Genomic DNA, 26,511 nt, shown 5'->3' with positions numbered 1-26,511 from the left:
CATAGGATTGTTGCCTATAACAATAATATCACCCATATATACTAGAAGATATATTATATTGCCACTTTGGTGATGGAGAAATAAGGAGGTATCATACTTGGAGTTGATGTAGCCAACTGATGCCAAAAACGAGCTAAGTTCGGTGTACCAAGCTCTTGGAGCTTGATGAAGTTCATAAATAGCTTTTTGTAGTTTACAAACATACTTTGGATATTGAGGGTGGATGAAGCCAGGAGGCTACTGCATGAAGACATCGTCAGTTAGGGTCCCCTGTAGAAAGGCATTGTTAACGTCGAGTTGACATAAATGCCAGCCTTGTGAGATGACCAAACTTAGAATAAGTCGGATTGTTGTGGGTTTAACAACAAGGCTGAATGTCTCTGTGAAGTCAACATCAAGTCGTTGATGAAACCCTTTGGCCACTAGACGTGCTTTATATCTAGCTACGAATCCATCTGGGTTCCGCTTAATTCGAAAGACCCACTTACACCCGATGATATTTTGTATGGGATGAGAGGGTACAAGGGTCCATGTAGAATTATGGAGGAGTGCATCATATTCTTCACACATGACTTTATGCTAGGATGGAGATTTTTGGGCTTGAATAATTATGGTAGCTTTAGTGGTCTCTGATGAGAATGTTATGATGGTATGTAGGTCAAGGATTTGTCATGGTTTAAAGACACCACTTTTGGATTGTGTTGTCATTGAATGTCCAAGGGTTATAGGGTGTGTTGTAGGTATGGGCGATAGAGGTTGAGGGACTTCAGTGTCATTGGTCCCAGGAGAGGATAAAGGTAGCGATTGTGATTCCGAGGGAATGCCTTCAGTCGTAGGAGAACCTAGTGAAGAAGGGATAGACACAATGGAGGGGGTGAGGAGCTATTGCACCGGGAGAGTGAGAGAGTGTGAATCCTGAGGAGAAGGACTAGATGATATTATGGGAGACTCGATTGACCGGATTGATGGTATACTCCAGTGATGTATATGTGATTGAGTAGGTGACGCAGTAGGAGACTCAGGGTTGTGAAATAAAAATGTAGTCTCTATAAAAATAACATGACGGAACGTAAAGACTTTTCGAGGTTGGGGTTTATAGCATCGAAAGACATTATAGTCAAGGGAGTATCCAATAAAAATGTAAGGTTTAGATTTTGATGTTATTTTATATGAGGCATATAGACGCAACTATGGATAACATAGACAACCAAACACTTTAAGTTTTTGAAGGTTCGGGGATTTGTGAAATAATTTTTCAAATGGCGACTCGTACTCAAGGATTAGAGTGAGCATACGATTAATAAGGTAGACGGTAGTTTGAAATGCTGTAGTCCAAAAAGTTAGTGGCATAAAGGCTTGGTATAGGAGTGTGAGACTAGTTTCAACTATATGTCGATGTTTATGTTCAGCAGAGCCGACGAGTTGAGGAGTGTGTGGAGGTGACTTGAGGTGTTGTATACCACAAGTAGATAGGCAAGATGTGAGGACTTGATATTCGCCACTACCATTAGAGTAAACAGTCTTAATTTTAAACTGAAAAAAGTTCTCGACTAATCTTCAAAAGTTGGTAAAGACTGTTGAAACTTCAGATTTATGGTGAAGAGGGTATAATCATGTGTATTTGGTGAAATAGTCTACGAAAATAACATAAAATCTGAATTTGTCAAAGGAAGTGATTGGAGTGGGGCCCTAAACATCAGTGTAAATAACTTCAAGGGGTTTAGAGTAGGATATGGAGGATTTTTCAAAGGGAAGTCTATGACTTTTATTACTTAAACAAGCATCATAATGGGTTATGATTGTTGAATCTCGGATTTTGATGATGAAGTCAATTGTCATTTGTTGTCTAATCTATGTGTTGAGATAAGTGTGCAGGATTAACTACGATGAAAGTTAGACAAGCAGCAGGAGTTGCGCCGGAGTCAAGTTCATGATCACGTTGGAAGTTCGAGAGTTCGACGGAAGTTCGGACGGTCGTCGGAGGTTCTGCGAGAACAGATCCGAGAAGTCCAGAAGCTTGCCAAGCGAAGCTCGTCGGAACTTGCCAAGTGGATCGTCGCAAAGTCCAGGAGTTTGCCGGAAGTCCGCAAGAGCATCACCGAGGGTTCATCGGATGATCGACGGAAGTTCGCCGGAAACTCGCCGGAAAGAGCGATTGACGCACCGAAGCAAAGCTGCAGAAATTGTCTTAGATCTAATCGTAGTTAGCACGTTGATTAAGTTGGAAAATGGGAGGTGATCCCATTAGCTTAATCTTGGGGCAATTGGGCCCCTGAAAGACTGAAATTGGGCCGAATGGAGCTAACCATTCGGACCCTGATTGCACCAGGAGGTGCAACCGCCTAGGCCAGGAGGTGGCACCGCCTGGGCTAAGCCTCCCAGCGAGACTAGGTGGTGCAACCTCCCCAGCCGGGAGGTGGCACCGCCTGAGCTCAATCTTCGAGCAAGATTGGGCGGTGCAACCTCCCTGACAGAGAGGTGGCACCGCCTGAGCTCAGTCTTCGAGCAAGACTGGGCGGTGCAACCTCCCTGACAGAGAGGTGGCACCGCCTGAGCTCGGTCTTCGAGCACTGCCAGGCGGTGCAACCTCTCCAGTCAAGAGGTGCAACCGCCTGATCCCGGAATTCCGGGATTTGATCGTTTTGAGCTCCAAATTTGAACTGGGTTGGGGCCTATAAATACCCCACCCATTCAGCACTGAAAAGATACAGACCTACACCGAAATCTTGATCTTTTCTGTGATTCTAAGAGCTCAAAAGTGTTGTTAAGCCTTTAAGTCTCCTCCTTCTGTTCTTCAAGTTTTTGAGTTGTAAAGTGAGGAGAGAAAGGTCTGTAAAGGTTGTCTCCTGAGCCTGTCAAAAGGAGAGAAACTGTAAAAGGGCAGTTGGCCTTCGCCTATTGAAGGAGGGCCTCTAGTTGACGTCGGTGACCTCGTCGGTGGAGGAAGCCAAAAGTGGAGTAGGTCAAGACTGATCGAACCACTCTAAATCTCTGGTTTGCGTTTATTTTGAGCACTTTATCATTACTGCAAATCTCCTTCATAACTACTGCTCTCTGCGCTTTTATGAACAAATTCTAAGTGCTGTTCTTTCCGAATCTGCATTCAGACGTAAATCGGTGTTTTCGTACATTACAGTTTACGTTTACGTTTTAATTCTGCAAAACTGTCTTCTACGCCTTCACGAACAAGTTTTTAAGTGCTGATCTGTCCGAATCTGCTTTCAGACGTAAACCAGCATTTTCGTACGATATTTACATCGCAGTTTACGTTTACGCCTTGATTCTGCAAAACTGTCTTCTGCGCTTTTACGAACGAGTTTCTAAAGTTCAGATCCCTTTGAAACTGCGTCTAGACGTAAAATTGCGTTTAGACGTAAAACTGCTCAAACTGTGTAAAGACGTTTTAGACGTAAACTGAGTTTAGACGTAAATCTGCGTTTAGACGTAAAACTGCGTTTAGACGTAAATCTGCGTTTAGACGTAAAACTACGTTTAGACGTAAATCTGAGTTTAGACGTAAATCTGCGTTTAGACGTAAAACTGCGTTTAGACGTAAATCTGCGTTTAGACGTAAAACTGCGTTTAGACGTAAATCTGCGTTTAGACGTAAACTGTGCTTAGACGCAAACTGTGTTTAGACGCAAACTGCGCTTAGACGCAATCTGCGCTTAGACGCAAACTGCACTTAGATACAAACTGAGAATTAGCTTTTGCATCATAATAGTTTTTATTGAACGAACGCAGCTTTTGGTTTTAATCGCTGTAAGATTTCCGCTGCACTAATTCACCCCTCCCCCCTCTTAGTGCTCTCGATCCTAACAATTGGTATCAGAGCAAGGTTAACTCTCTAACAGATTAAAACCCAAAGAGAAATGACATACGCCGGAAACCAAGAGGGGCATTCTATTACGCGTCCACCCATGTTCAGTGGGACGGACTACACCTACTGGAAGACCCGAATGAGGATCTTTCTTATTTCTATGGATTTTGAACTGTGGAATCTTGTCGAAAACGGATTTTCGAAGTCTTCTCTTCCAATGATCGATTGGAATGATTTGGAGAAGAAGGCTTTCGCTCTTAATGCAAAGGCTATGAATGCCTTATTTTGTGCACTTGATAAAAACGAGTTTAACCGTGTTTCAACTTGTGAAACCGCATTTGATATTTGGCACACACTCGAAGTGACCCATGAGGGCGCAAGTAGAGTAAAAGAGTCAAAAATCAATTTGTTGTTACATTCTTTTGAACTTTTCCGCATGAAACCGAGTGAAACCATTGGCGACATGTTTACCCGTTTCACGGATGTCGTCAACGGTCTAAAAGGACTCGGAAAGAGCTTTTCAGATTTTGAGCTTGTTAACAAGATACTAAGATCCCTTCCTAAGAGTTGGGATCCTAAAGTCACTGCTATTCAAGAGGCAAAAGATCTGCGAAATTTCCCTCTTGAAGAACTAATCGGGTCATTAATGACCTACGAAATGACTTGTAAAGCTCATGAAGAGCAAGAAGACATCCTTCCAAAGAACAGGAAGGATATGACACTCAAAACTTCTGAATGCCACTTGAGAGAAAACTCAAGTGATGAGGACTGTGATGATGACTTGGCACTTCTAACAAGAAAGTTTAAAAAGTTCTTTAAAAGAAACAAGTTTAAGAATGATGCAAAAAATAAACTTGAACCCAAGAAGGACCAAGTAATCTGTGATGAATGCAAAAAGCCGGGACACTACAAGAGTGATTGTCCCCAAGTCAAGAAGAGAACATCAAAGAAAAAGGCGCTTCAAGCAACATGGGATGACTCAAGCGCATCCGAAGAAGAGGAGTCCAACACCGAGCAAGTTGCTCATTACGCCTTAATGGCCATCGAAGATGAGGTAACAAATTCAATAGATGCAGATTTATCATTCGATGAATTATTAAATGCTTTCCATGAATTGTTTGATGAATGCAAAAATATCAGTAGAAAATACAAATTGCTGAAAAAGGTGCATGATAGTCTTACTTGTGAGTTTGACAAGTTAAAAGTTGAACATCATGATAGTTTACATTCATGTATCAAATGTCATGATTTAGAAACTTTCCAAAAAGAAAACCTGCTACTCAAGGACACCTTGAAGAAATTCGAGGTTGGTAGCAAGTCATTGAACATGATCCTTGCAAACAAGGGTCACGTTCCTAAAAGAAGTGGAATTGGATTCGTGAGAAGTCCTCACCAAAATCCAACCACCTTCATAAAAGGCTCCATCTTACAACACCAAGCAAAATGCAACTTTTGTTGCAAAATTGGACACAAGACACATTGTTGTCCATTCAAGAAAATAAGTCCAAACAAATTGATTTGGGTTCCTAAAGGAACCATGAAAAATTCTATGCAACATGATAAGAAATGTAGATCTATTTATGAGGCACCCAAAAGCAAATGGGTACCTAAACATCATCCTTTCTTGTAGAAAACTAAACCATCGCAAGCTAGGAGCAAGAGATGGTACCTTGATAGTGGATGCTCAAGGCATATGACCGGAGATCCATCTCAATTCTCTAAGCTCACTAGCATAGACGAAGGCTATGTCACCTTCGGAGACAACAACAAGGGTAAAATCATTGGCAAAGGAACCATAGGTAACAAATCCAACCTCTTTATTAAAGATGTTCTGTTAGTTGATGGTTTAAAACATAACCTCTTGAGTATTAGTCAATTATGTGATAAAGGATATACTGTCAAATTCGAATCTAATGCTTGCATCATTGAAAAACCACATAAAAATATGTCTATGATTGCATTAAAACATAATAACGTATACACTATTGACATAAATGACTTATGTGATGAAATGTGTTTTGCGGTTATGAATGAGGATGCTTGGTTATGGCATAGAAGATTAGGTCATGCTAGCATGAAACTAATCACTCAAGTATCATCTAGAGAACTTGTAAGAGGAATTCCTCATATCAAGTTCATCAAAGATAATGTATGCGATGCTTGCCAATTAGGTAAACAAATTAAGGGTAGTTTCAAAGCTAAGAATCAAATAAGCACCTCTAGGCCCTTACAATTGATCCATATGGACTTGTTCGGACCAATCTCTACATCGAGTCTAGGAGGTAGCAAATACGCATTTGTCATTGTTGATGACTATAGCAGATATACATGGACCTACTTCTTAAAACAGAAAAATGAATGCTTTAGATATTTTACCAAGTTTTGTAAACTTGTTCAAAATGAGAAGGGATCTATGATTTCGTCAATTAGAAGTGATCATGGTGGAGAATTTCAAAACCATGATTTCCAAGAATTCTGTGAACTCAATGGATACAACCATAATTTCTCTACTCCAAGAAATCCTCAACAAAATGGGGTAGTAGAAAGAAAAAATCGAAATCTACAAGAAATGGCAAGAACCATGTTGAATGAACATAGCCTACCCAAATATTTTTGGGCCGAAGCTGTAAACACTGCATGCTATATTTTGAATAGAGTTCTAGTAAGACCCTTACTCACCAAAACTCCTTATGAGTTATGGAATAACAAAAAACCCAATGTCTCATATTTTAAAGTCTTTGGGTGTAAGTGTTTTATCTTAAATGAAAAGGATAACTTAGGAAAATTCGATGCTAAATCTGATGAAGGAATCTTTCTTGGTTATTCTTCGATTTCTAAAGCTTTTCATATTTTCAATAAAAGAACTTTAATTATTGAAGAATCCATCCATGTTGTTTTCAATGAGATTTCCGAAATTAAGAAAAATGATCTTGATGATGATGTTAACTTTGATTCTTTAAATTTAAACGAAACCCCGTCTCCAACTAGCAACTTGGATGCATCCACTTCCTTACCCAAGGATTGGAAGTATGTAGATGCTCATCCTAAGGAGCTAATCTTAGGAGACACGTCAAAGGGGGTTCAAACACGATCTTCTCTTAAAACTTTTTGTGCAAACGCTGTCTTTCTCTCCCAAATTGAACCCAAATGCATTGACGAAGCCATGAAAGATGATTCATGGATTATCGCAATGCAAGATGAATTGAATCAATTTGAGAGAAATGAGGTGTGGACGCTTGTTCCTAGGCCAAATGACCATTTAGTTATTGGTACTAAATGGGTCTTTAGAAACAAGCAAGATGAAAATGGTATCGTGGTTAGAAACAAGGCTAGATTAGTGGCCAAAGGTTTCAACCAAGAAGAAGGTATCGATTACGAAGAAACCTTCGCACCTGTGGCTCGATTGGAAGCCATAAGGATGCTCCTTGCCTACGCTAGTTGTAATAATTTTAAGTTATTTCAAATGGATGTTAAAAGCGCTTTTCTAAATGGCTTTATTTCCGAAGAAGTCTATGTTGAACAACCTCCTGGATTTGAAAATAATAGTCTCCCTAATCATGTGTTTAGATTAACTAAAGCTCTCTATGGCTTAAAACAAGCTCCAAGGGCTTGGTATGAGAGACTTAGTTCTTTTCTCATTGAAAATAATTTCATAAAAGGCAAGGTTGATACTACATTATTCATCAAGAATTTTGAAAATAATTTTCTCATTGTTCAAATTTATGTTGATGATATTATCTTTGGTTCTACGAATGAATCTCTCTGTGAATCTTTTGCTAAAACTATGAGTCTTGAATTCGAAATGAGTTTAATGGGAGAGTTAACATTCTTCTTAGGTTTACAAATCAAACAACTAAGCAATGACATCTTTATTAGTCAAACTAAATATGCCATGAATCTACTCAAGAAGTTTAATATGGAGAACTCAAAAGCCATTAACACTCCTATGAGCACATCCACTAAATTAGAAATTGATAAAAGTGGAGAAAGCTTTGATCAAAAAACTTATAGGGGTATGATAGGAAGTTTACTTTACCTCACTGCAACAAGACCAGACATCATGTTCAGTGTAGGACTTTGTGCTAGATTTCAATCAAACCCTAAGATATCTCATCTCAAAGCAGTTAAAAGAATACTCAGATACCTTAATGGTACCACAAATCTAGGATTATGGTACCCAAAATCAGAGAATCTTGAGTTAATTGCTTATGCTGATGCGGACTTTGCTGGTTGTAGATTAGATAGAAAAAGCACATCAGGAACATGTCAATTTTTAGGACATGCTCTTGTTTCCTGGTCATCTAAGAAACAAAGCTCGGTTGCTCTATCAACAACCGAAGCTGAATATATTGTAGCAAGTGCATGCTGTGCACAAGTTGTATGGATGAAAAACACTTTAGAAGATTACAAAATTAATCTTAAAGATATTCCCATTAAATGTGATAACACGAGTGCAATATGCTTAACAAAGAATCCTATACAACACTCAAGAACAAAACATATTGATATCAGACATCACTTTATACGAGATCATGTTGCGAATCATGATATAATCATAGAGTTCATTGATACTAAACATCAACTAGCTGATATCTTTACAAAACCTCTAAGTGAAGAACAATTTGATTTCATTCGAAGAGAATTAGGAATGTTGATGTGTCCGAATACTTAAACTAGTTAATATTATTTTTCGAACTTTATTAAATGATCAAATCACTTGATTGCCATGTTTCCATGATTATATGTGAAAATCTGCAACAAAATCTTATCCGAATGCATCTTATTTATTCGAATGCTATACACCAGATTTTCTCGTACACTTTCATGAAAAATAAGTTTCTGAAATAAATTTGATGAAGTGATTCATGTGTATGTATTCCATCCTGCAAAATCTTTACATAGACAATGGATTATAACAAAAAGGGAAAGAAGTATTTAAAGCAATCTATGTAAAATTCCTCTATAAGCTTGCTATTATTATTTTTCTGGTATCATAATTACTATGCTTTTTGTTGATGACAAAGGGGGAGATATATGAATTGATAAACACTGCCATGATTAGAAATACTATGAGTGATGCTATAAACACACTGCTATGATTATGCCATCCTTGCATCACCAAGAGATATATGAACATATGCTAAAGTTTGCATTATGCCTTGAGTTGATATCTTATAATGTGAAGAAAATGCAAAACTTGCTAGAATATTTCAAATGTGTGCATTATGTAATAGTGCTTCACAGCTTTATATGATAATGTTCAAACTACATGATGAATAGTTACAAACACAATCATACAAACTTGATGATGTATGTCAAGCTTTGACATCATCCTTGAAGAGATACATCATGATGAGTATCATGATGGGAGTATTGATAAGTTTAACTGATCTAACTTATCAATACGTCACTTGAATTCTTAGGTCTTGAATTCAAGGTTGACTTATCTCAACTATGGCATATAGACAGGGGGAGTAAAGGATAACTCCATTATCAATTGATTGTCATCATCAAAAAGGGGGAGATTGTTGAATCTCGGATTTTGATGATGAAGTCAATTATCATTTGTTGTCTAATCTATGTGTTGAGATAAGTGTGCAGGATTAACTACGATGAAAGTTAGACAAGCAGCAGGAGTTGCGCCGGAGTCAAGTTCATGATCACGTTGGAAGTTCGAGAGTTCGACGGAAGTTCGGACGGTCGTCGGAGGTTCTACGAGAACAGATCCGAGAAGTCCAGAAGCTTGCCAAGCGAAGCTCGTCGGAACTTGCCAAGTGGATCGTCGCAAAGTCCAGGAGTTTGCCGGAAGTCCGCAGGAGCATCACCGAGGGTTCATCAGATGATCGACGGAAGTTCGCCGGAAACTCGCCGGAAGGAGCGATTGACGCACTGAAGCAAAGCTGCAGAAATTGTCTTAGATCTAATCGTAGTTAGCACATTGATTAAGTTGGAAAATGGGAGGTGATCCCATTAGCTTAATCTTGGGGCAATTGGGCCCCTGAAAGACTGAAATTGGGCCGAATGGAGCTAACCATTCGGACCCTGATTGCACCAGGAGGTGCAACCGCCTAGGCCAGGAGGTGGCACCGCCTGGGCTAAGCCTCCTAGCGAGACTGGGCGGTGCAACCTCCCCAGCCGGGAGGTGGCACCGCCTGAGCTCAGTCTTCGAGCAAGACTGGGCGGTGCAACCTCCCTGACAGAGAGGTGGCACCGCTTGAGCTCAGTCTTCGAGCAAGACTGGGCGGTGCAACCTCCCTGACAGAGAGGTGGCACCGCCTGAGCTCGGTCTTCGAGCACTGCCAGGCGGTGCAACCTCTCCAGTCAAGAGGTGCAACCGCCTGATCCCGGAATTCCGGGATTTGATCGTTTTGAGCTCCAAATTTGAACTGGGTTGGGGCCTATAAATACCCCACCCATTCAGCACTGAAAAGATACAGACCTACACCGAAATCTTGATCTTTTCTGTGATTCTAAGAGCTCAAAAGTGTTGTTAAGCCTTTAAGTCTCCTCCTTCTGTTCTTCAAGTTTTTGTGTTGTAAAGTGAGGAGAGAAAGGTCTGTAAAGGTTGTCTCCTGAGCCTGTCAAAAGGAGAGAAACTGTAAAAGGGCAGTTGGCCTTCGCCTATTGAAGGAGGGCCTCTAGTCGACGTCGGTGACCTCGTCGGTGGAGGAAGCCAAAAGTGGAGTAGGTCAAGACTGACCGAACCACTCTAAATCTCTGGTTTGCATTTATTTTGAGCACTTTATCATTACTGCAAATCTCCTTCATAACCACTGCTCTCTGCGCTTTTACGAACAAATTCTAAGTGCTGTTCTTTCCGAATCTGCATTCAGACGTAAATCGGTGTTTTCGTACATTACAGTTTACGTTTACGTTTTAATTCTGCAAAACTGTCTTCTACGCCTTTACGAACAAGTTTTTAAGTGCTGATCTGTCCGAATCTACTTTCAGATGTAAACCAGCGTTTTCGTACGATATTTACATCGCAGTTTACGTTTACGCCTTGATTATGCAAAACTGTCTTCTGCGCTTTTACGAACGAGTTTCTAAAGTTCAGATCCCTTTGAAACTGCGTCTAGACGTAAAATTGCGTTTAGACGTAAAACTGCTCAAACTGTGTAAAGACGTTTTAGACGTAAACTGAGTTTAGACGTAAATCTGCGTTTAGACGTAAAACTGCGTTTAGACGTAAATCTGCGTTTAGACGTAAAACTGCGTTTAGATGTAAATCTGAGTTTAGACGTAAATTTGCGTTTAGACGTAAAACTACGTTTAGACGTAAATCTGCGTTTAGACGTAAACTGCGTTTAGACGTAAATCTGCGTTTAGACGTAAACTGTGTTTAGACGCAAACTGCGCTTAGACGCAATCTGCGCTTAGACGCAAACTGCACTTAGATACAAACTGAGAATTAGCTTTTGCATCATAATAGTTTTTATTGAACGAACGCAGCTTTTGGTTTTAATCGCTATAAGATTTCCGCTGCACTAATTCACCCCCCCCCCCTCTTAGTGCTCTCGATCCTAACAATGATGTTATTGGATTTAAGCATAGGAAGAGAATAATGGGAAAGCAGTTTTTGCTGAATAAGAGTTGAGGGATGACCAAGACGACGATGCCACACGTCAGTTGGAGCTGCGACCGAAGAGTAGGTAGTGGGTTGGGTGATTTATGGAACCGACGGCTACTCGTAAATGTTGTCTTTACTCTGGCCTCGGACCAAGGATGCTCCTGTGCTTAAATCCTTAACAAGAAAGGAATTAGGAAAGAATTCAATTGAGGTATGATTCTGTTTGCAGAATTGAGAAATAAAAATGAGGTTTCCTTTGATTTGGGGTGCACACGAAACATCATCTAGCGTAAATGAAGTACTATGTGAATTAAGCATTGTGGAACCGGTATGAGTAATGGGGAGTTCGTTACCATCACCGATGATGATGTCTTCAGTTCCGCCATAGTCGTTGTGGATGGACAAGTTTTGTAAATCAGAGGTGATGTGATGAGATACGCCAGAATCTATAATCCAATTTTGATCACCAATAGTCGAAGTAGCTGTGAGATTTGCATGAGACCAATGCGATGGAGGAGGTAGTCTGGATCGAGTTCTACAAACTTTTGCAGAGTGACCAACTTTGTCACATAGCTGGCAGACAACTCTTCGTTGATTTATATAATCAGGACGCCAGGGATGAGGATAATTGAAGTAGTCGCCTTGATGGTTGCAATTGAAATGTTCAGAGGGTTGAGGAGGAGAGGTTTGTTCGGAGCTCTTGTTATACCGGTTGCTCTTCTTCTTAGGTTTTTGACTGACTTGAGCTATAATGGATGGTCTTGGCAACCTGTCCTCATGCTTGAGATATATCTTATAGTCCGTCAACTTATCATAGAGTTCTTCAAATGACACTAGTGAATCATGTGCCCGTATTACTGCTGCCAATTCCTTGTACTCATCTCCTAGGCCGTTTAGGATATGGACAGTAACTTCTTCATCACTGAGGGAATGACCTATCAAGGCCAAGTCATCGATACTAATCTTTATGTTGTGTAGATAATCAACAACAGTACTTCCCTCTTATTTTATCTTCATGAGACTGGATAGAAAACTAAGCATGCGAGTGCGGGAACGATTGGCCAGGATGGTTTGCAACTTGCACAAAGCTTCGACACCAATGCCACATGAAGAAATGAGTGGGGCGAGGGAACCAACGACCGAGGCTTGATTTGTTAGGATCAAGAGCACTAAGAGGGGGGGGGGGGGGTGAATTAGTGCAGCGGAAAACCTTCTACGATAAAAATCGCGTTCGTTCAATAAAAGTGATTTCGGTAAGAAAGCCGATTCATAAATCACTTTAACTTTTGATTAAGCAAGATGCAGTTAAAGCAAGGATATAAAGGCAGTTTGCAGTTATGATAGAAATCAGAATGTAAGCGCAAACTGAAATATGATGATCGTACGATAAAACTGATTTACGTCTAAACGCCGATTCGGAAAGTGCAAAGCTTAAAACCCAATCGTATATGCGTAGAAAGCAGTAAGCTTTTGAGGAGGTTTGTAGTAAAGATAATATGCTCAAAGTAAATGCAAACCGAGATTTAGAGTGGTTCGGTCAATCTTGACCTACTCCACTTTTGGCTTCCTCCACCAACGAGGTCACTGACGTCAACTAGAGGCCTTCCTTCAATAGGCGAAGGCCAACCACCCTTTTACATTTTCATTCCTTTTGACGGGCTTAGGAGACAACCCTTACAGAATTTTCTCTCCTCTCTTTAAAGCTCAGAACTTGGAAGAAAAGAGGGAGAAGAACTTTTGGCCTTTACAACAATTTTGAGCTCTAAAAATCACAGAACAAGATCAGGATTTCAGTGTATATTTGGTGCCTTTTCAGTGCTGAATGGGTGGGGTATTTATAGGCCACAACCCAGTTTGAATTTGGAGCTCAAAACTGTCAATTCCCAGAATTCCGGGATTTGGCGGTTGCACCTCCTGACTGGAGCGGTTGCACCGCTTGGCAGAGCTCGAAGACTGAGCCTCTGGGCGGTGCCACCTCCTGTCAGGGGCGATTGCACCTCCTGCTAGAGCTCGAAGACTGAGCTCAGGCGGTGCCACCTCCTGACTAAGGTGGTTGCACCGCTCAGCCAGAGCTCGGAGACCGAGCCCAGGCGGTGCCACCTCCTATCAGGGGAGGTTGCACCGCCCAGTCTCGCTCGGAGATTGAGCCCAGGCGGTGCCACCTCCTAGCTGGGGCGGTTGCACTGCCCAGTCTCGCTCGGAGACTAAGCCCAGGCGGTGCCACCTCCTGGCTCGGGCGGTTCAACCGCCTGGCAGAAATCAGGGTCCGAATGGGTTGATCCATTCGGCCCAATTTGGGTTTTTCAGGGGCCCAATTGCCCCAAGATTAAGTTAATGGGATCACCTCCCATTTCCAACTTAATCATTGTGCTAACTACGATATTCCCTAAGACATTTACTGCAACTTGCTCCGGTGCGTCAATCGCTTCTTCCGGCGAGCTTCCGGCGAACTTCCGTCGATCATCCGATGAACCCTCGGTGATGCTCCTGCGGACTTCCGGCAAACTCCTGGACTTGCGACGATCCACTTGGCGAGTTCTGATGAGCTTCTTTGGCAAGCTCATGGACTTCTCGGATTTGTTCCCACAGAACCTCCGACGACTGTCCGAACTTCCGTCGAACTCTCGAACTCCCAACGTGATCATTGTCTTGACTCCGGCGCAACTTCTGCTGCATGTCTTTCTTCCATTGTAGTTAATCCTGCACACTTAAAACAAAACTTTGATCGAGACAATTAATCCTAAGCAATTAACCAAGTTGTTTGGCATGTCATTGGTCCATCGACGCTTCGTCCGATTCTTCGGCGCATCATCCTCTCCTACAACCTATTGCCCAATCGGCCAGTTGACTCTGCAACTCTGATATCTTTGGCACAATACCCGCTCTTCTTGGCCCGATGCCCGAGTCCACAGCCCGAAGCCTTCTGTCGATACGTTGACCGATCCACCGGCCCGACGTCCAATCTTCTAACATGTTCCTTCGGCACAACATGATTTTCCTGCTTTAATTGTCTCATCCTGATCAAAGCATCCTGCGTCACTCAAAACGTAGATTAAATCATAAACATATATCAAGTAGTTTCATCATCAAAATATGAGATTCAACAATCTTCCCCTTTTTGATGATGACAACCACTTGATGACGAAGTTAAACTTAACTCCCGGAGTTTAAACAAACTCCCCCTATCAATATGCTATATTGATAGAACCTTGAATTCAAACTGAATTCAAGTCATTGCAATATTCATCATGAATACTTACAACACGTCATCATGAACTTATGCATAAACTTATGCATAACATCATACTTCTCCCCCATTTTCATCAACAAAAAGGAGAAGTCCAACTATTCTTGTGTTTGGAATATTAGTTTAACTTATTGCATGAAAAACATAATATCAAGTTTTATCATCATGCAGTTTTGAAGCCAGAAAATTCAGCAAATGTTACATCATGCTTAGAACATTCAAGCTATCAAGTTTTAGATATGCAAGTTTTACAGCATACAAGATAGCACTTTTAGAACATGCAAGCAAGCAATGTTACAACATTTTAGAACTTGCAGGCTAGCAATTTAGAGATGTTCAAGAAGGCAACTCTCGCTTCTTGAAATATGCAAGTTGCAAGCTAGCAAATTTTTGCTTCCTTTGCAATGTTTGAGCTCGCAATTTTGCTTCCATTGCTAGGTGTAAGTTTAGTATGTTTAATTTTCTTGAGATAGCAACTATTTGCTTCTCTTTATACTACAAGCTAGCAATTTTTACGATATCCAAGTTTTGTTTCTTGAGATAGGCAAGATAGCACTTTTGCAATTTTTGTTTGGCAAGCTTGTGATGTTCAAGATAACAAATTCTTCTCTTTTGAGAAGTGTCATTTTTGCATTCTTTGCAAAGTGCAAGCTAGCAAAATGCCAAACTAGGAAGAGATAATGTTTTACATGAGGCAAGCAAACAATTTGGCAAGTGTTACATTTGCATCTTCTCTTTAGATGTGCAAGAAAATAAACAAGTTTTTGTATTTTCTTGATATTTCAAGCTAGCAATTATCGGTGATGTTCAAGATAGCAATTTCTTCTCTTTTGTAATTTTTATCTTTTTCTTGAATTGTGCTAGCAATCTATCTCCCCCTTTGTCATTGTCAAAAAGAAGGGAAAAACCATTTACATCAATTTCTAAATCATGACAAAGGTAAGTAATCATTCTTATTTGTGCATCATTATAGTTTTAATGCACAAATTCATTAACATTTCATTTTTTATGCACTATACCGAAAAATCAATCATCATTATGAGCATATCAAACATGATACTCAAACATTAAAATTTTAAAGCATTTATCAACATGTTGATCATGATACCAAACATTCATCATTTAAAGCATTCATGATACATATCATATGCAATACATCATGTACATCATTGTCATAAGTATTGCATGCATCATTTCAAATTCATGAATATTTCATCATTGCATGCATCATGCTAAATCATAAAATATACAATCATCATTAATGCATGATTCCTAATCATGATGGTACCAAATTTATCAAATTACATCCTACCGATCGAAACTTCTTATTTGTATACATCAAAACAAATTAATGAATATTTCATATATTCTTATCATCACATAAGGAATATCAAGAAGAATTATTAGGTGATGAGATAAACATTTCATGAATACAAGGAATTGCATAAAAATCATATCATAAGTGTTTCATGTATTCATATTATCATATGAAGCATACAAGACAACAATGCAAAGAAATCATGTCATGAAGAATATCAATGTGAAAATTCAGCAAAGATCACATGATACAATCGCAAAGCATGATATAATTATGCGATATATCATGAGATGATAATTTATCATATCAATGAAAGATATCAATGAGGATCAATTCGTGAATACCAAAGATATGATTCATGGTTTATTAAAATTATTCTTAACAAGTTCACGATCAAGATTCATATAATTCTTAATAAAGCAAATTGATGTACAATCATCACACAAGACATACAAGGCAAAGAAATCTTGTTATTTCTATATTATGAAATATATGATATCAAGGCTCATGATTCATTTGAAAAGATATAGCACAAAGAGCAACTTGAAACATTCTTATCAAGATCACATTTTAAAATATTCCAAGTATCAAGATATCAATATGACACTTCATTGAATTCTGAGAAATCAAAAGACAAGTTACACTTCATTTGAAGAATTCCTTTTTGATAAATGTAGGGAGCATAATGAACGATCTTGATTTATAAAGAACTTCATGTTATAATTATCAAGATCATGATTTTAATAATTATTTTCTTTAGCAAAGAATCACAAAAGCACTTTATTTTTGCATAAGAAATCTCATTGTATTATGATTTATAAATTCTTTCTCTACACATGAATCATAGGAGATATGTATGTGAAATAAATCTTTGCAAGTAAAAACACTATCATTCATATTTCAAGATGGAATTTATAAGCAGGAATCATTTCATCAAATCCATTTCAGAAAAATATTTTTCATATAATAAGTGTAGGAGAAAATTCGATTGTTAGGATACCAATTGTTAAGCGAATCCGAAAATGAAATTAACACTTTCATGCATTCGGACAAGATTTTGCTATAGATTTTAAAGTTCAATCATGAAGATAAAACATGCTCATGATCATAAAAATTTATGTATCCAAAACACATAATTTCCAACATATTATTAAGGCATGTAATAGTGTAAAATCATCATGACAATTAAGTGATTTGAACATTGAATCAAGAAAGTCCGAAAAATAATCTTAACAAGTTCATGCATTCGAGCACATTTTTGCCATAGTTTTTCAAATACACTCATGAAAATAACACATGCTTATCATCAGCTTAAAATCTCATGCATAAAATTGTTAATCAAAATATTTAATTTCATCATTATGCATTTCTTCAAATCAAACATGATTTTCTTTTTAATCAAAATCGAGAAATAACAATGGAAATCAACGTAATTCACATTATTACTTCTTAACCATGATTTCATATTTTCAATCAAGATCATTTTATTTGTTTATCATAAAATATGTAATATTATCATTTTCAAAATTACTTAGCATGATCATATTTTTTTTTTAAACATATAATTTTTAAGAAAATTAATTCTAAACTAAAAGAGAAAATACATCATGAAAGCATCAAGTAATTTCAAAATAAATTAGGGGGATTTCAATTACCTCATCATTGAAAGCGATTAAGGCTTAGTTTGCCACCTCGCCTTTCTTGATTTTCTCCTCGTCTTCGGAGGAGCTCGATTCATCCCACTTTGTGTTCTTCTTCTTTGGCCTCTTCCTTCGTTCAAGTTTATTATTTATTTTAAATTTTTGTTTAATAAACTTATTAAGATTTAGTGTTCGAAGTTCAAGTTCATCATTGTCCTCATCACTTGAGTCATCGCTCAAGCGGTATTCATTTGTCCGGAGTTCCAAATCCTTCCTGTTCATTGGAAGGTGATTTTGTTCATCATGTTCATCATGTGCATTGTGCACCATTTCATATGTTATCAACGAACCAATTAGTTCTTCAAGTGGTAAGTTGTTTAGGTTTTTAGCTTCTTGTATTGCAGTTACTTTTGAATCCCACTTATTAGAAAGAGAACGCAAAATCTTGTTTACGAGTTCAAAATCCGAAAAACATTTTTCAAGAGCTCTTAAACTATTGACGACATCCGTGAAACGGGTGTACATGTCGCCTATAGTCTCGCTTGGTTGCATTCAAAAAAGCTCAAAATCATGCAATAAAATGTTAACTTTCGAGTCTTTGACTCTACTAGTTCCCTCGTGCGTGATTTCAAGTGTTCGCCAAATGTCAAAAGCCGTTTCGCACGTAGAAATCCGATTGAACTCATTTTTGTCCAAAGCGTAAAATAAGGCATTCATAGCCTTTGCGTTTAAAGAAAAATACTTCTTCTCTAAATCCGACCATTCGTTCATCGGTTTAGAGGGAAGTTGAAAACCGTTTTCAATGATATTTCATAAATCCAAATTCATAGAAATCAAGAAAACTCTCATTCGAGTTTTCCAATAAGTGTAGTCTAATCCGTTAAACAACGGTGGACGAAAGACCACTAAGCCCTCTTGAAAGCCATGAAGAGCCATTTCTCTCGGGTGTAAATTCGAAATGAGAAATACCAGGCTCTGATACCAATTGTTAGGATCAAGAGCACTAAGAGGGGGGGTGAATTAGTGCAGCGGAAAACCTTCTACGATAAAAATCACGTTCGTTCAATAAAAGTGATTTCGATCAGAAAGCCGATTCGTAAATCACTTTAACTTTTGATTAAGCGAGATGCAGTTAAAGCAAGGATATAAAGGCAGTTTGCAGTTATGATAGAAATCAGAATGTAAGCGCAAACTGAAATATGATGATCATACGATAAAACTGATTTACGTCTAAATGCCGATCCGGAAAGTGCAAAGCTTGAAACCCAATCGTATATGCGTAGAAAGCAGTAAGCTTTTGAGGAGGTTTGCAGTAAAGATAATATGCTCAAAGTAAATGCAAACTGAGATTTAGAGTGGTTCGGTCAATCTTGACCTACTCCACTTTTGGCTTCCTCCACCGACGAGGTCACCGACGTCAATTAGAGGCCTTCCTTTAATAGGCGAAGGCCAACCACCTTTTTACAGTTTCACTCCTTTTGACGGGCTTAAGAGACAACCCATACAGAATTTTCTCTCCTCTCTTTAAAGCTCAGAACTTGGAAGAAAAGAGGGAGAAGAACTTTTGGCCTTTACAACAATTTTGAGCAATAAAAATCACAAAACAAGATCAGGATTTCAGTGTATATTTAGTGCCCTTTCAGTGCTGAATGGGTGGGGTATTTATAAGCCCCAACCTAGTTTTAATTTGGAGCTCAAAACTATCAATTCCCGGAATTCCGGGATCTGGCGGTTGCACCTCCTGATTGGAGCGGTTGCACCGCCTGGTAGAGCTCGAAGACTGAGCCTTTGGGCGGTGCCACCTCCTGTCAGGGGCGGTTGCACCTCCTGCCAGAGCTCGAAGACTGAGCTTAGGCGGTGCCACCTCCTGACTAAGGCGGTTGCACCGCTCAGCCAGAGCTCGGAGACCAAGCCCAGGCGATGCCACCTCCTGTCAGGGGAGGTTGCACCGCCCAGTCTCGCTCGGAGACTGAGCCTAGGCGGTGCCACCTCCTGGCTGGGGCGGTTGCACCGCCTAGTCTCGCTCAGAGACTGAGCCCAGGCGGTGCGACCTCCTGGCTTGGGCGGTTCAACCGCCTAGTAGAAATCAGGGTCCGAATGGGTTGATCCATTCGGCCCAATTTGGGTTTTTCAGGGACCCAATTGCCTCAAGATTAAGTTAATGGGATCACCTCCCATTTCCAACTTAATCATTGTGCTAACTACGATATTCCCTAAGACATTTACTGCAACTTGCTCCGGTGCGTCAATCGCTTCTTCCGGCGAGCTTCCGGCGAACTTCCGTCGATCATCCGATGAACCCTCGGTGATGCTCCTGCGGACTTCCGGCAAACTCCTGGACTTGCGACGATCCACTTGGCGAGTTCTGACGAGCTTCTTTGGCAAGCTCATGGACTTCTCGGATTTGTTCCCGTAGAACCTCCGACGACTGTCCGAACTTCCGTCGAACTCTCGAACTCCCAACGTGATCATTGTCTTGACTCCGGTGCAACTCCTGCTGCATGTCTTTCTTCCATCGTAGTTATTCCTGCACACTTAAAATAAAACATCGATCGAGACAATTAATCCTAAGCAATTAACCAAGTTGTCCGGCATGTCATTGGTCCCTCGACGTTTTGTCCGATTCTTCAGCGCATCGTCCTCTCCTACAGCCTATTGCCCAATCGGCCAGTTGGCTCCGCAACACCGATATCCTTGGCACAATACCTGCTCTTCTTGGCCCGATGCCCGAGTCCACGACCCGAAGCCTTCTGTCGATACGTCGACCGATCCACCGGCCCGACGTCCAATCTTCTGACATGTTCCTCTGGCACAACATGATTTTCCTGCTTTAATTGTCTCATCCTGATCAAAGCATCCTGCGTCACTCAAAACGCAGATTAAATCATAAACATATATCAAGTAGTTTCATCATCAAAATACGAGATTCAACATGAATTGCTTGAAGGATGAGATGATCCTAGCGTAACCATATTTTGTGATATGGATTTGGTACTGGACTGGATGTGCCTGGGATGTTGAGCATCGCCGATGGACAACAAAGAGAGCCATCGACAAATCGTTGAAGATCATAGCCAAATAGTAGATTAAAGAATTGAGCACGCTATGATGCGTAGTTGCCACCGTTGGATAATTTGAAGGGAATGAGAGTGGCAGCATTGATAGAAATAAGGCCTGTAAGGGAAAAGGTACTATGGTTTCCTACGGGAATAGTAATTGGAACATTAGATGAGGACATGTTGGACATATATAGGAGCAAAGTGGAAAAAGTGGAAGTATGCAATGATTAGATGGGTAAAAAAAAATAGATGGGTAAAAAAAAACTGCTGAGGCCACTTGTATCGATCACTTGCCAACTTTCCAAGCAAAAGGTCTGCTACACCTTGACAAGTCTTCACTGAGGCATTAATGGCAAGCAAGCAATGAGATCCATGTTGCCACTGTTCATGATGCAGTTGTAGTTGTTGATGTTGCCGCAAGCAACAACGACTGCAGCAGCAACGACACCACCGTCGCGTGCTGTAGCTTGCAGGTCAGTGAGATGTTGCAACTTACAATTTTGGAAGAAGCCGACGATGCTACAAGCGTAGTCCCACTTTGGGAGAAGCCGGTGATACTGCGAGCGTAGAGCGATCGATTGGCAATAGTTTTCTGTCGACAGAGTTCTACATGGCCGCGAGTGAGATTAAGGGAGAAGGTTCTTCGAGAACTTCTCTGCCTCTGCAGGAAGAAGGAGGGGGTGCTGATGTGCTCTTGCAGTGGTGAAGGATATGATCTGAAGTAGCGAGAGTGGTAGTGGAAGAAAATGATGGCAGCGGGATCAATATCGCTGTAGTCGCCGGAGGTAGAGGTCACGCCTATGGGGCTGTTGTAGTGCAGTGTAGGTGTTTGGCACCAAGATGTAGCGGCAGAAAGATATGACAACTGGATTCATGGTGATGGGAATTGTCGGAGGTCAGGTGCAGAAGACATGCCTAGCTCCGATGAGAACAGGCTGCGGAAGGAAGGGTAGAGCCTTCATAAGGCAGGAATAGCTCTGATACCATGATAGAAATAAAATACATAGGAGAAATACAAAGGAATGCATTTAGTTGAAATAATACAATACTCCCTATTTATACATGTTAGGAGAAAGAATTTTCCTCAAGATTTTTCTCAACAGATTTATGACATCTCTTCAATGGAGAGATTTTGGTTATTGTTGAGGTTATTATGAAAGATGTTATCAATTATAATTATTTGATACTTGTGATATATTATTGATTTGATGATTATATTATTGATTCGAACCTAATTTGCATTCATCAACAGACCTTTGGCCACATGCATCTATCTGTTGGTCTTCTTATATTTGAAAGGAAAGGTTGCTTAGGTCGAAGAAGGTGAATCAAAAGATTGTAATTTTTGCCTCACTTTTCTACTGCAGACCGTGTTATGTTAGAAGCCAAGAAAAAAAAGGATCAAATTGCCGGTCGGCGTCACCTCTGTGTTGTTTCAGAAGGGCATGTTCTACGTTGTCTGCTACTGGCACACCACAGCAATTTGAATCTGGTGCTGCCACCACCACCACCACCTCTTTGATCCATGACCATCGCAAACTGGACTTTTGTCCCCCTCAGTTACGACACTGCATTCCTTGATGTTACCACACTTTGGTCTTCTAAGGAAACCACCGCCTCCTCCTCTTTTCAGCCTTAGCTGATCGTTTCAGACATATCCTCTCTCACTTTCTCTTCCTTAAACCCATGGATGGATATGGGTGTCATGTTGTTTTCCCAATACTTCCTCCATCCATGCTTCCCTGGATAATAACTATTTGCTCATGTAAACGGAACGATCTCATGTCATTACGTAGGATTTTTTAGCTACATGTTTCATGTAATGACAGTGATATGAGAAGCTCAACCACATTAATGGAGGAGGAGGAGGAGGAGGAATGCATGGCATGAGACACCTGTGTGACCAAAAAGCCACCCTTCAGCTTTAAACCCTTTTTTGATCCCCGAAACCAGAGAAAGAAAGGAGAAGAACCCAAACCCATCTCCGCTTCAATGCTACTCACCATCATCCTTGGATTCTCTCTCGTCCTCCTCCGCCCTCCCCCCATCTTATTATATCCACCTCCTCCTCTGCCTCATAAGCCTCCCTCCATGGCTTCTTCCGCCCCACCAGCCTTGCTCTTCCTCTCCTCTCTCCTGCTCCACCTCGCCTCTGCTTCCTCCACCGGCCTCCTCAGCCTCTCCCTGAGAAAGCAAGCTTCCATCTTGCTCTCCATCAAGCGCTCTTTCCACCACTCCCAGTCTTTACTCCCCAGCTGGAACTCATCAGCCCATGCAGCTCTCTGCGCTTGGGATGGTGTGCGGTGTGACGACTCCAATCACCTAGTCCTCGCGCTCGACGTGGCCAACTCTAACTTCTCCGGCTCCCTCTCCCCTGCGATCGCCGAGCTGAAGGGCCTCGCTTCCCTCTCCGTCGCCGGAAACAGCCTCTCCGGTCCGTTTCCGCACGCTATCAGTGAGCTCCCCCGCCTCAGGTACCTCAACATCTCCAACAACCAGTTCAACGGCACCTTGAACTGGAGCTTCTCCGACACGGCGGAGCTGGAAGTCTTGGATGCCTACGACAATGACTTCTCCGGGCCGCTTCCTGTTGGCCTCCCGAGGCTGACCAAGCTCCGGCATCTGGACCTCGGCGGGAATTACTTCTCCGGTGCGATCCCGTTCGCTTATGGAGGCTTCAGTGCCATCACCTACCTCTCGCTCGCGGGGAACGATCTCGGCGGCTTCATACCTCCTGAGCTGGGCAATGTCACCACTCTGAAGCAGCTCTACTTGGGTTACTACAACGAGTTCGACGGCGGCGTCCCGGCCGAGATCGGCAACTTGATCGGTCTGCTCCATCTCGACCTCTCCAGCTGTGGCTTGGAGGGGGAGATCCCGCCGGAGCTGGGGAATCTGAAGAACCTGGACACTCTCTTCCTGCAGACGAATCAGCTCACCGGTGCAATCCCTTTCCAGCTTGGCAACCTCAGCAGCTTGAGATACCTCGACATCTCCAACAACGCACTCACCGGCGAGATCCCCAAGGAGTTCTCCAAGCTCCATCAACTCACCTTACTGCACGTGTTCATGAACCGGCTTCACAGCGAGATTCCAGGGTTCGTGGCGGAGCTGCCCAGTCTGGAGGTCCTGAAGCTGTGGCAGAACAACTTCACCGGATCGATCCCAGCCGCGCTGGGTCGAAACGGGAGGCTTCGCGAGCTCGATCTCTCTACCAACAAGCTCACCGGGCTGATCCCGCCATCTCTCTGCTTCGGCAAGAAGCTGGAGATACTGATTCTGCTCAACAACTTCCTCTTCGGCCCATTGCCGGACGACCTCGGTGACTGCATGACGCTCTCCAGGGTCCGCATGGGGCAGAACTACTTGACCGGATCGATTCCTCGGGGCTTCCTCTATCTGCCGGAGCTGTCTCTGCTGGAGCTGCAGAACAATTACCTCACCGGAGTGGTAGCGGAAGAGCCAGCGCAGAAGCCTGCAAAGCTAGGCCTATTGAACCTCTCCAACAACAGGCTCACCGGGCCTCTTCCCTCCTCCATCGGGAACTTCTCGTCGCTGCAGATTCTTCTCCTCGGCGGCAACGAGTTCGCCGGGGAGATACCATCCCAGCTCGGCCTTCTGAAGCAGGTGCTGAAGGTAGACATGAGCAGGAACAACTTCTCCGGCAGAATCCCCCCCGAGATCGGTGACTGCTCCTCACTGACCTACTTGGATTTGAGCCACAACCAGCTCGCCGGACCGATTCCAGCTCGGATATCTCAGGTTCGCATCCTGAGCTACCTCAATCTGTCATGGAATCGCTTGAGCCAGAGGATTCCGCAGGAGATGGCAAGCATGAAGAGTCTCACTTCCGCAGACTTCTCGCACAACGATTTCTCCGGTAAGATACCGGAGACCGGGCAGTTCGCTTATCTCAACGCTTCATCTTTCCTCGCCAACCCTCAGCTATGTGGATCAGCTTCAAATCCATGCAGCTCGTCATCCTCTCCACGGATCGAACGAGGCGAGCATCACGGTGTCAAGTCCCAGCTCCCTGGAAGATTCAGGCTCCTGTTTGCTCTGGGACTCTTAACATGTTCTCTGGTATTTTCCATCACAGTGGTCATCAAGACGCAATCCATGATGAAGAGAGGCTTCTCCGACTCATGGAAGTTGACGGCGTTCCAGAATCTCGAATTCGCTTGCGACGACGTCGTCGAGTGCCTCAAGGAGAACTGCATCATCGGAAGAGGAGGGGCCGGAGTCGTGTACAGAGGAACGACGCCGAGCGGGGATGGGATCGCAGTGAAGAGACTGCTGGGGATCAATAAAGGTTCTACCCACGACAACGGGTTGTCGGCAGAGATCCAAACGCTGGGCAAGATCAGGCACCGCAACATCGTGCGCCTGCTCGCCTTCTGCTCCGACAAGGAGACGAACCTGCTGGTGTACGAGTACATGCACAACGGGAGCTTGGGGGAGGTGCTGCACGGGAAGAGAGGAGGGTATCTGAGCTGGGAGATGAGGCACCGGATTGCAACGGGGGCAGCCAAGGGGCTGAGCTACCTCCACCATGACTGCTCTCCTCCCATCCTCCACAGGGACGTCAAGTCCAACAACATCTTGCTCGATCTGGACTTCGAAGCTCACGTTGCAGACTTCGGCCTGGCCAAGTACCTGCAGGACACAGGAGCCTCCGAGAGCATGTCAGCCATTGCTGGTTCTTATGGCTACATTGCTCCAGGTATGCCCTACTGTTCCTGCAATCTTCACAGCTTCAATTTAGTCTCAGACTGTGATGGAATCCGAATGGCTTTGGTTATTCTTTTGATGATGGAGAAGACACACTGAATGAGGCAGCTGCTGCTTTATCCCTTTCACCCTTCTGCCGCCATGGAATCCCATGCTTTGTTTTCTTTCAGTACGCCACCACAACACCTTTTTGACCCAAATTGCAAGATCTGAACTCCATCGATGCAACTCTTGATGTGCTCGATAAGATCAAGACCCAAGACAAGGGAACAGCACGCTTAACCATTTGCTTTGGTTCTTGTGGAACAGAGTATGCGTACACTCTCAAGGTGGACGAGAAGAGCGATGTGTATAGCTACGGAGTGGTTCTCCTGGAGCTCATCACCGGCAAAAAGCCGGTGGGCGACTTCGGGGAGGAAGGACTGGATATAGTGCAGTGGGCGAGGATGAACACGAGCTGGAACAAGGAGGGGGTGGTGGAGATCTTGGACCCGAGGCTGATCGATGTGCCGATGGAGGAAGCCATGCAGGTGTTCTTCGTCGCCATGCTCTGCGTGCAGGAGCACAGTGTGGAAAGGCCCAACATGAGGGAGGTCGTCCTGATGCTCGAACAAGCAAAGCAATCACACTGATCTCTCTCTCTCTCTCATACTGTACTTTCTTCAGCTTCAGATGTAATGTTAGCAGTTTCGGTGTGATTGTGAGCATGATCTAGGAACTGCCATGCATGAACGTTGAATCCAGGAACAGCTGCTCCGCTGCCATGGAGACAGTGCTGGGGTCCCTGTCAACCTCCACAAGGACAAAAGTGAGGGGGAGAGAGAGAGTATGGGAGAGAAAAGCGAGGGTGACCTTTAGCTTTCATCGGTGCTGAAGATTGCCCGCCCTACCAAATAATAGAGGAATGATGCTGCCACCCACTCTCTCTCTCTCTTTATCTCTCTCTCTCTCTCTCTCTCTGTGTCAGGCATGCTAGCTTGCAGCAGTGAAATGGCAGCACTGTTTTCATGGACTCACATGCATGCAAGTTTCTATTTGTTATTCAGAATAATTAATAAAAATCATTTTTTTATTTTATAATATAAAATAAATAATAAAATAAAACATCATTTATATTGAATTAAAA

The 26,511-nt window shown here is 42.2% G+C and overlaps 1 protein-coding gene across 1 annotated transcript; it reads left to right on the top strand.

The window, feature by feature from the left end:
* Positions 1 to 22,519: 22,519 nt before the first annotated feature.
* On the top strand, positions 22,520 to 26,157 carry LOC103988826 (leucine-rich repeat receptor-like serine/threonine-protein kinase BAM3). Its single transcript, XM_009407472.3, has 2 exons — positions 22,520 to 25,377; positions 25,695 to 26,157. Exons 1-2 carry the CDS (start codon positions 22,647 to 22,649, stop codon positions 26,015 to 26,017), a joined length of 3,054 nt encoding a protein of 1,017 aa, XP_009405747.2. The 5' UTR covers positions 22,520 to 22,646; the 3' UTR covers positions 26,018 to 26,157.
* The last annotated feature ends 354 nt before the right edge of the window (positions 26,158 to 26,511 follow it).

Source organism: Musa acuminata, chromosome BXJ3-6 (genome assembly GCF_036884655.1).
Source record: "Musa acuminata AAA Group cultivar baxijiao chromosome BXJ3-6, Cavendish_Baxijiao_AAA, whole genome shotgun sequence".
Classification (NCBI taxonomy): domain Eukaryota; kingdom Viridiplantae; phylum Streptophyta; class Magnoliopsida; order Zingiberales; family Musaceae; genus Musa; species Musa acuminata.
Note: the sequence above shows the minus strand (reverse complement) of the source record. Positions and strands in the feature narration are given on the sequence as shown.

What these genes read in the sequence shown, in the direction of transcription:
- LOC103988826 (XM_009407472.3), top strand. Translation starts at nt 22,647, where the DNA reads ATGCTACTCACCATCATCCTTGGATTCTCTCTCGTCCTCCTCCGCCCT. An exon ending in TTATGGCTACATTGCTCCAG is followed by an intron (nt 25,378 to 25,694) that starts GTATGCCCTACT and finishes CTTGTGGAACAG; the next exon opens with AGTATGCGTACACTCTCAAG.